Genomic DNA, 11,098 nt, shown 5'->3' with positions numbered 1-11,098 from the left:
GAAAGAAAGGAACTGACATCAGTGCAGAGGGGTGCTGTATGTATGTGGCTCAGGGGTCACTTCTGTGGTGATACAAAGTCGATGTGGCGCTGCACAACACCACCTGCTGGCACGCAGAAGTAATGCTGAGAAAAAGTTCCGGACCCAATAACGTGTCTGGGGGTATTTACACTGTGAGTAATCTGCGGTTTGATGTACCTATCAGCAAGTAAGTGTCTGCAGGAGTAGTAACTGTGAGAAGAGAACTTTCAGTCTTTTTCTCTTACACGCGACATGTTTTGTCCAGCGAATAGTAAACAAAGCTTGATGGTAAAAGGTATTCAATATGGAATACGAGCTCCGGAGCTTGCATTCAAAGAGAAGCAGGCTGTCACATTTGCTTAGCAGGGCGGTTTAGAAGACGACAGACGCTATGCGACTATCTGCTGATGTAGTCTTAAGAGGCAATGGCAGAAACAATACCACATGGTGTGAAAGAACACGTGCCCAAAAAACAATGACTGAATTAAGTAGAAATGCCAACTGGTTTACTAAATTCCTTGCAATGTTTTGACAAAGTGCCCAAGTGCTCTTTCAGTATTTAGATTCAGCAAGTTGTAACCTATGTAGTTTGGATGAGGTCTACAAAATACAATTGAGACGATCCTCCTCATTCCATGCGGGAATTACACAATTTAAAAAAGGCATTACAGTGAGTTTTTAATTACTTGTTTTTATGGAAACTCTCTGAGGTTCCAAGGGTGACAGTGCGAGTTACTCACTAATCCGAGAGTACAATGAAGACAAGGTGAATACACTCCGGGCAGCGAAAGAGGATAAACCAGCAGAAAATAGCATGAGTCTGTCCTCCAAATCTTCGGCCTGGGCATTGTGGGACCCAATCATCACAAATTGTTTTTTTAAACAGCGAAGATTAAGTGCCGTTCTGTGCTGGCCGAAGTGTTTGCTCTAATAAATAAACTGGAAAAGTAGTGGAGGCTGAGCATTTATAACATTTATAAACACACAATGCCAGCACCCGGGTCAAATGAAGGTTGTCTAATTACCAGAGAAATGTAATACAGATATAAGGCTCTAAAGGTGTATATCCCACTCTTGGTTGAGATAAAATCTGCTGAGCAGTGAAGACTAGGTTAAAAACAATTATTAATCAGCAATAATCAACCAGGGTTTTACTCTGCTTAAGCAATTGCATCATAGCATTTATCTGGACTTCATGTCTGCAAGTCTACTTGTGTTGTGGTGTGGTGTACAGCAAAGTTCAAAGGGCAATACATAATTGTAAAAAAGATGCATTCAACAAAATCAGGGTAGTAATTAAAACCTGATCTTGAGTGCCAACAATGGCCATATCTGCCAAGATGAAAAAAAAAAGCCAGGGTTCATATAATACTTCAGCGGAGTAGCTGTTTGAAGCAATCACTGCCTTTTTGACATTGCAGAGGGCATTTCAAAGAGAGCACAGAAATCCCCTCTACAAGCAGGTGCAGTAAGGTCCTTGGAACCCCATTTGCCCCTCCATGCAACTGCCCTGGGAGAGCGTACACTACCTCTAGGTGGCACACAATCTGTGCACCTATTGAGGGCATCCTTGCCACTTACATCCATAAGAGGAAAGGTGTTTCCCTCAGTTGCATGGGGCACGGCTTCTTAAAATAGTGCTGGCGCTACGAGCATTACAGAAGGAACTGTGCAAGTGTCTGCAATGCTGCGGTGCCCTGGAGAGTAGAAAACACCTCTTCAGTGATAGTAAGAGCTATATAAATACAATTACAATTCAATTAAAAAATAGGCGCAAATGCCTGTTTCACCCTCTAGAGACCTGTCTTTGATACAGTCCCTGAAAAGTGAAAGCCTTCCTTCTGGATCTATCGAATTGCAGCTTCCCAAAGCAAGGACTGCACTTCAAGAAAGACCAAACCACTGTGTGGGCATCACAAACATAAAATTACCCAGATATCCTGAGGGGTAAAGATCTTCAGGCACACAAATAGTGTTCTCATAAAACTTTTCTTATTACACTCCATAGGACTTCGGAAATACGACAGCTGTAAGTGAGTGACACTGAATAATGACCAGGTGCTGGAAGCAGAGCAGGGACTGATCAATACTTCACTCTTGTGAAGTTGGGAGTGGACTCAGAGAGGTGGAAGAACAATGTTTAACTCACGCAGAGTCTCGTGGCTCAAATGTAATTTAAACCAACAGTTCAATTCACAGAAGAAATGGAAAGAAAGCAAGAAATGTACGCACATCGCTTACATCTTGCGTAACTCTTTTCTTTTCCACCAAGACACCCCATCTCTTACCCAGTCTCCAAGTTTGGGAATGGTCACTCTATATTTCCACCAGGAAATCCAACTTCGCATCCTTGTGAGGGAAAACTAGAATCAAACGTTTTGTTAATACCCAAAGCCTGCGTGTTCGGAGTGTTCACCGACTGTTGCTGGTGGACCTGCCCAGAACTCTCATAAATCCACTCTTCACACTAGCCTGGCTCCAATGGAAATTCCACCATACTATTGAAAAGTACCACGTGAAAATCCGATTCACAAGTTCAAATCACACCATTGTTGAGTCTGTGATTGTGTTTAAAGAACAGGAATTTGCACTCAAACAAAGGTATCTGTGTATCTTGTGCCAGCAGTAGGGTTTTATGGTAATCCAGGTTGGGCCATACACTTGTTTACTGCCGAAGGAAGACCCTTCATCGGGAAAACCCACACATTCAGAATTTTCTCATTAACATTTCACCAGCTAAAAATTATGCAAAAAGCTAATTGAAAAAACTTCCCAGTATCTGGGGCAAACTGCGGAACCCGGTGTGGTAATAATGACTTCCCTGGTTATTCCCCTTTCCCCGCTCCTGAACTTGCAATCAGGAGTTAATAATGGTCACAACATATGCAATCGTCGGTAAGAATTCCCCACCAATTACTGTGTTATTTGTAATGAGCAAACAACTTGACAAATGTGTTGTGAATGGGCCCCAAAAACCAAATCAGAATAAAAACTGTATCACAAGTTAAACAGAAATATAACACAAGCAATTTTTGAACTGCATCTTAGTGAACTGTAAACACGTTTCCTTGTCTAATTATTATCCAATAGGAGCACTGCCCCTTAGCCAACTGTAAAATGTATTGCCATTGTGCCACCGTCTCCCCTATTAGGAATGGAAAGCAAATTCAGATATCCACGTTAAAAAACTGAAAACTGTAAAATTTTAAATCACTGAAATCGATGTTATTGGAAAATATACTGTAATAAAATCGGTCATCCAGACAATAGGCAAAATTATTTTTCATACACAACTTGAAGATATATACAATGGAATGTTTAGGTTTACTGGCAAAATGAAATAATAAACATAATAAAAAAGAAAACGTGGTTAACGTATGAATACAAACAATTACTTTAGCATTACAGAACTGATTTCTTCTCCTACTCACACTAGCCATTATTTAAGCATTACTGACTTCTATACAATGTGCTAAATGCTGTTAATTGCCCGCCAGCAAGCACAGGCCTGAGCTAAAGGTGCATGTTGATTAAAAGGCAATTAATAGTTGTTAACGTCTGACAACATGCAAGCAATAAGTGTATTAGATCACATTCCCCTAATCTTATCCAACATATGAAAAAATCGGCCAATAAGCCCATCTGCTTTTTGTCCCCGCCACTGAAAAAAGTAGGCAGGCAAACAACCGAAGTCAGTGTCAACATTCCAAACTTTCTGATTGGCTGAATCAAACGTTGTGCTAATTAGGGTTAAAAAGAAGTAGTAACAATGTTTAATAAAAAAAGTGCTGAAAAGACAAATACATTGATTTTTTTCCCCCTAAGAACACCTGTCCATTCAATGTACATCAAATCAGACACACTATATAAAAACATAATAAATATTAGGCATGTTGATTAGAAGGGCACATGATTAAGGAAAACTACAATAAAATATTTAAAAATTAAGATTTCAGGATTTTATACAATCTAATTAATATTTTGCACTAAAATGACAAATATATTGGAAGGATATACTATTAACAGAGCAGAATCCCTTGCAGCGGTTAACAAACTGTTCAGAAATACAGCTTAATTTATAAACGGTAAAACAATAAACAGTTAGTTGACAACTGTATTGGCATTGACCAGAAAAGAAGGCTTTATCACTCTTTATAATTTGGCACTTACCTGCTCGTCAGCCTACCAATCGATTCGACCCTTTACTCCCTCTACTACACCGACATATACAAAATAAACAATAAAAATGTTTCTGACAAACACACATTAACTGTATTTCAGCAGATTTCCATGGTCAGTGCAACTTTATTGGCTGGCTGGCCACCACACGCCACCCGCCATATCTCAGTAAATGGGACACCGCATAATAGCGGCACAATTTCCGCTATAGCTAATGACTCACATTAGGAATTATCCATAAACATATAAATAATACTGTGTGAATGCAATATTTGCCTAGTAACAAAATCAGAATGCACAAGGATGAACAGGTGTAATCACTGATTTTCTCTCACTGAATCCTTTATAGCCAAACGAGCCATCACATGGTCGTGAGTTGCTTTACTGGCGGCATGCATAGTAAGATATATCATAAGATATTGCAGCATATAGCAGGATATCACTCGTGGTCAGAAACTGTGCGATATGGATTTGAAGTGGGAACTACAAGGCAGGGAGTTCCCCAGTGAAATGATACCGCACCGCTGGGCTATGAAAATGTAACATTAGAATTTCAGCAAAGATGATCTACGTTGCAACATATTTTGCATCTGTGTAGATAATTGAGTTTAAGGGATATTCAGAGAAAGGAATCGTATGGTGCCAAGTTCCATCTCAACAGAAAGTTATTTTTTGGTAAAGTATAAAAAAGTAGCCAACATGCACTTATGCAGCAGAAAGATTGACTAAAGGTTCAGGCCAAATGGACTTGTCATATGTAACTGGGATCTAGAGACCCCTTTTCCTTAAATCTTGGCAAATATTATCAATAATTTAAGCTGGCTATATTTTATGTATAGCAAGGGAAGCCTGATTTCAGTTGCCACGTGTATCATTGAACACTGTCCTGCAGGTCTGCTGCGGAGTCATGTTGGTGGATTATAACTGCATTGTTGTTGGTCGATGACACTTGTTATGATCAGGTCAACTTCATCCAGGCACTGATGGTCGCTGAGATAGAACCGCATACGGGAGGACCCCGCCTGCTCTCGCAGGAGTGAGAGCTTCTTCTTGAGATGAGATCAGATTCAATTCTTGGTTGAGATTCGGGCAACGCTTCCTTCTAGTTCTTTTGAATGGAACAATGCACAAAGTTGAGTATTACTTCCCCAACTGGTTCCTGAAGCCGACTTAAAATCAGATGCCATGTTCCTTTTTTTTTGCATTTCATTTCAAACGTGTTACACTTTTTAAGATGTTTTTAGCTACATGCTTTGGCTCCAAATTTCTTTTAAGAAGAATACATCGTTTTCTAATTAACTGAAATGTGGGTGAAAACTGCCACTGTACTGCCACTGTGTAAAATGGTGGCATCAGACGTATAAGGAGGCTTTGCCCTAATTGAAGGTACATTTGTCCCTCTGTATTTCCAGGGTGCACTCGTTCTCAGTATGCTTGTATGAAAGTAAGAATGGTTTCTTCAAGTGCCTGATCTGTAAGAAAACAAATAGCGTATTAAACTCACTTTATCTCAAGGAATCTACATAAACAAAGTGAAAACTAAACAAATCAAATATGCAAATTGAATAGTAAACGATAATCAATGAACATCAAGACACTAAACATAAAAAAACGAAAGGATATGCAACTTTATATTTAACTTGGGGAGAAAAGGCGGCGGTAAGGCGAGAGCTTCCGCCTTTGATACTGGAGAATCAGGCTCGAGTCTCCGCGTTGGCTCAACATTCTGTGATTCTGGGGAAATCACTTAATTTCCCAGTGTCCAAAGTAAATCGTTCTCACGTAACGCGCTCCAATACATTTGGCTCGAGTTCGCGCTATATAATACTGCGAAACAAAATATATCAAAACTATGTAACAAGCTCAGAGCAGAGGCAGGCTGTACTACGATGGTCCGTACTCCGTGGTAGCGGCTTTGAGTAGTAGAATGGAACCAGAAACTAGAAGGCTGATGGGTTAATTTGATGACTCTGTAGGAGTCCTCCCTTATACCCTATGATGTCCTCACCACTGTAATTAGTTACTCTCAACAGGAGACTTGATCAGCAAGACATTTTGGATTTGAGTAAATGTCCTTGAATGAACAGTCGTGGAGCGGGTTTATAAACGAGTCGTTCATTAACAGTGGCCGACATACTGATTTGCCATCAAGAGGAATGGAAATTTATTTGAAGCTAGTACATCACTTCTCGTCCTAAATGGACATGCACCCAAACCCTTTCCTTACATGCCTGCTAGGTTCACTAGATCTCAACATCCCACATTAGTTTTTCCTAAGACTGGTCTATACATTTCAAAATAGATCTTTGATCCTCACTTGATCGAGTAATACACTTCTACCACCCACCTCCAGCACGTGTATAAGCTTTGTGCTAAGGCAGGCATCCGTTCCCTTCTACCTAATCTCGACACAATTGGTGGCTTCCACGTCTTGCCTTTTACTGCAACTGCCTTTGCGTTTGACCAATGTCCTTTCAAAATTCACATGAGGTATGCATGTACACTTACCTCATTTTAAGAGCATTATCACAATCTTCCCACACCACCACATTGTCTGGTAGAAAATGAACAATCAAGCCACGTACTCAGTCAATAAAATTAGTGCTAATTAATCAGGAGTAAATAACAGCTGCTATATACAATACAAAACGGCAAGAAGTGTGTCAGCAAGCACTACAAAAACACAACTCATCCTTTCTCGAGGTTGCAGTGGTGAGCTGATCAACCAGCCATGAAATGGTACCTGCCCAGGCGGGCTACATTCTTGCGGAATGTTGTTGACAGTGTCTGGGGAGATATCTGGGAGAGTGTCCTGGGCTGTGTCCACGTGGGTGGGGCATTTTCTGGAGAATACTTTCAACTTCATCTCTGTAGCATCTACTTTTATCACCCTGGAAATTACCTGGATGGAACTGTCACCAAGACGCCTCTAAAAGGATGGAGATTGGATTTGAAACCTAAGTATTATCGGACTGGTATTGAGTTCCTGATGGTTTGTCCCATGTATGTCCTTTGGCCTGCCATCTTGACTTTGCTCCATCTGATCTGGCCTACCCTGAGTCAAGGAGGACCTTGGTTTGTCAACTTGTTCTCAGAGGGTTCCTGGTTGTTCCTTTAGGTCTCCAAGAGCCTCAGTATTGGTCTAATCCTCAGCAGAGGACCCAGTGTCCAACAGTGGCCTTCTGGAGTCACAATAACAAGGCGTTCAGAGTGTGTTTCTCATGTGGCAGCAAACAAGTAACTTGTTAATTCAGCTAGAACAGCCACTTCTGGATATGTCAGTGATGTTTGTAGGCGCAATTTACAGTCACATATGACCACAACGGTATGTGGCTAAATACAGGAAACATAAGGAGATAGATGATTAGAAAATACACTCATTTGAAAATGTTAGATTTAGAACTACAGCTTCCCCTTCTCCCACACAACCCACAATAAGCAACAATCAACATATTTAAAATACCTTCATACAAAATATTATGTAATCGAGGAAACAGCATTGCCACTGGATTTTGATCACTTCACCGCTGATAGGGAAAATGTTCAGTAGGTCCTGGGTACATTAGTTAAGGACTGTCCAGAGTAGCTCCAGCAAGCCACATCCGTGCTAGGTGTGTAGGATAGCCGCTTACTGTCTAAATGATTTAGACTTAATGCGGTCAAAGCGAATTTATCTTATCGGAATATCTTCAAAATCCAGTATTGCTCTGGCCTCTTGTCGGACACCAAGCTCTAGTCACATAATAAGTGTTCTTTTAAAAAGCAGACCAAATATTTGCAAGGTTTTTCATTAAAAGGTTCTGCTACTGTAGTAGCAGTTATTGACTATGCTAAAAAGCATGTCCCAGTGCTGATCCAAAACACCAAGCTGTGTTAAAAACACAACACCTGTGGCAAAGCTAGGCCCCCAACTAGACATACTTTGTTGTGAATTGTTCAGATTAGGCAACAGTCAATCTCTCAGAATCTTTTGTATTGATTTGATGTCCTCAGGGTTAGAGGAATAATTTAAATCTACTCATATAACCAGCATGCATTAAATCTATATGTTGTAAGCGAAGATGAAAGAATCAACACCAGAAGATGAAAGAGAGGCGCTTTTGATTGGGTGAAGATTTACGACAGCATTAGGCTCTCACCCTAACCTTAGCAGGAACGGGTACCTGTTACAAAACATTAGACTCATCAGAGAACGTGCGTAAAAGAAGAGGTCGAACAGCAGATCTGGCTGCAGTGCCGCTCAACGTTTTCTGTAAAGGTGAGAGTACACGAGTGGTTTAACTTTTCCAGTGGTGAGCAACTATACTAACATCAAACAGCCACAAACTCTACACATTTTCCCTGCTGTAAGTTTAGACCTCCTCCCATTGAAATTGAAGAAAAACACAAATGCGGTACCATGTGGGACAAAGTGACCCAATAACACATGTGGCCCCCACTTGGCATGGTGTGTTGACAGTTACGTTGAGTACACATACACATTTACTAAGCTAGCAGGAGTAACCAAACACCAAGGCAGCAAGAGTCTGCCTTTACTAACCTCTACTTACAGCTCCATACCTCTTCATGAAGCCACAGGAGTTTAGACACAGATCACTAAACCAGAAGGCAATCTGTGAAGACAGCCAGTGCCGGAGGAAAGCGCCTACAGTCGGTTAGCCACTTCCCTAAATGACACTTTAGGTTATTCATTAATAATCGATCACCTTACCAACCCATACACTGAGAAATAATAAGAGTACCTTGTAGCATACTAATGAGGACCAAACTGTTGCAAATGCAGCAAGCGCTGGTAAATGTAATACAAATATCTGTTTTTCTTGCTCTTTCTTAGATAGACTTCGTCACACAATTCAACATTCCCCAGGAGGGACATTCATCTTGAAGCACATCAGAATATTATTTTAGTGTATGTGTTTTCAGGGGTAAATTATTAAGAGATCTATAAAGCAGAAACACGACATGGATCCATCATTTATCCATTAAGTTCAGATTATTGTGTATCAATCTTTTTTGTTGTTGTTTGGTGACAGCTTTCTGCACTTTAAACTTAGGGCCGTCAAACAGAAGGGAACAGGCCGTGCAGGTGCTGCCCCAGTCTTGCTCATGGTACCTCTGCCTCTGCTTTTGGCCTCATGGGAGGTGAAGGTGGCAGCAGTAGTAGAAAGTAGTTTGCGATCTAAGGGTAACTAGTACCATCATGCCATAGTCAACTGTCCCATCAATTCTCATACACATTTCACTTAGTTTGGATGAATCCAGAACCTTTTCACTGGTTAACAAGTTTATGTCCATCATCCTTACTCATTATGCCAACAAATGGGAACATGCACGCCTATAGTGAAACGATTTGCTAAAAAACTTGTTCTTGTGAGATGAGCATGTGATCTTTAAGAGTCAACAAGTTGGCCATGGAGTCACAGATCATATTCCACACTGTTATACTTTGCTGATGAGTATGAAGGTGAAGGTTGTCGGTTGAGCTTTACCGAAAGATCACCACAATTCCTCTCTGTTTTTAGGGATGTGAATCATGACTCACAGTTTGTCAGTGGGCCTAAGTTCAAGCTGTATCACTTTAAAAACTCCCCTTTCTTGAGTTATTAGAGCCATGATAAAAAAACGTAATCTTATACGGACACAGAGTATATAGGTGCTCCTCAATGAGTGCAAAGTTCTGTAGGTGATTGCAACCTCTGCGCTAGAGACACTTAGACTATCATCAATTTCATGACGGCAGGCTGTCTAGATTGTGTTCATATCAAGGAGTGAAGAAAATCTGGTTATGCTAAATACATTCAATCTATTGGTGTTTTCAACAGTGAAATATGCCTTGCTGGTGAGCTATCTCGAAAATATTGCTGGGGTGGAAATGACAGTCCTAGTATAGCACTCCTAGTTCTTTTGAAACACATGCCACATTGTCAAACATAATTTCAAAAAGGGGGTGGTGATGGACAGAGTATCTGAGTTAATCAGAACACTCCTACCCAGTCAACAGATCAGGGCTTGATGCATCACCGTTTTTTAGCTCACTGCACCATCCCAGTTCAGAACCTGGCTATATGCAAATTAGTCTGTCCCTGGCCCAGGGCATCATGGGAACAGGGCAGACCAAACTACCAAGCCAATTCTTCACTGGAGAGGAAACAAGCTTCCGGGGACCGGTTTCTGGCATTACAGCCCTCTTCGGCCCGGCTTGCTTGAATCCTGATGGTGCAGTGAGCAAGGGACTCATGTCTGAGCATACCCTTCCACACTCATGGTGGCCAAAATAATTTCAAAAAGGGGGTGGTGATGGACAGAGTATCTGAGTTAATCAGAACACTCCTACCCAGTCAACAGATCAGGGCTTGATGCATCACCGTTTTTTAGGTCACTGCACCATCCCAGTTCAGAACCTGGCTATATGCAAATTAGTCTGTCCCTGGCCCAGGGCATCATGGGAACAGGGCAGACCAAACTACCAAGCCAATTCTTCACTGGAAAGGAAACAAGCTTCCGGGGACCGGTTTCTGGCATTACAGCCGTCTTCGGCCCGGCTTGCTTGAATCCTGATGGTGCAGTGAGCAAGGGACTCATGTCTGAGCATACCCTTCCACACTCATGGTGGCCAAAATAATTTCAAAAAGGGGGTGGTGATGGACAGAGTATCTGAGTTAATCAGAACACTCCTACCCAGTCAACAGATCAGGGCTTGATGCATCACCGTTTTTTAGCTCACTGCACCATCCCAGTTCAGAACCTGGCTATATGCAAATTAGTCTGTCCCTGGCCCAGGGCATCATGGGAACAGGGCAGACCAAACTACCAAGCCAATTCTTCACTGGAAAGGAAACAAGCTTCCGGGGACCGGTTTCTGGCATTACAGCCGTCTGGGAAGCTTGTTTCCTTCCCA

General features: G+C 41.4%; 1 protein-coding gene across 5 annotated transcripts in view; it reads right to left on the bottom strand.

Moving 5' to 3' along the window:
- Positions 1-3,246: 3,246 nt before the first annotated feature.
- Positions 3,247-11,098, bottom strand: part of ATP11C (ATPase phospholipid transporting 11C (ATP11C blood group)) — a 905,856-nt gene continuing 898,004 nt past the window's right edge. For 2 of the 5 annotated variants that reach the window (XM_078688608.1, XM_078688605.1), the window contains exons 29-30: positions 8,364-8,450; positions 3,247-5,672 (exon numbers count right to left, since the gene is read on the bottom strand). In XM_078688608.1, the coding sequence (XP_078544734.1) occupies positions 8,367-8,450 (84 nt within the window). In that variant the 3' untranslated portion in view covers positions 3,247-5,672; positions 8,364-8,366. Of the gene's footprint in view, positions 5,673-8,345; positions 8,451-11,098 lie in introns of all 5 variants that reach the window. The other 3 variants (XM_078688606.1, XM_078688607.1, XM_078688609.1) reach the window with 3 other exon arrangements.

This window comes from Lissotriton helveticus, chromosome 4_1 (assembly GCF_964261635.1).
Source record: "Lissotriton helveticus chromosome 4_1, aLisHel1.1, whole genome shotgun sequence".
NCBI lineage: Eukaryota > Metazoa > Chordata > Amphibia > Caudata > Salamandridae > Lissotriton > Lissotriton helveticus.
The sequence above is the reverse complement of the archived record's forward strand: the minus strand, read 5'-3'. Positions and strand labels throughout refer to the sequence as shown.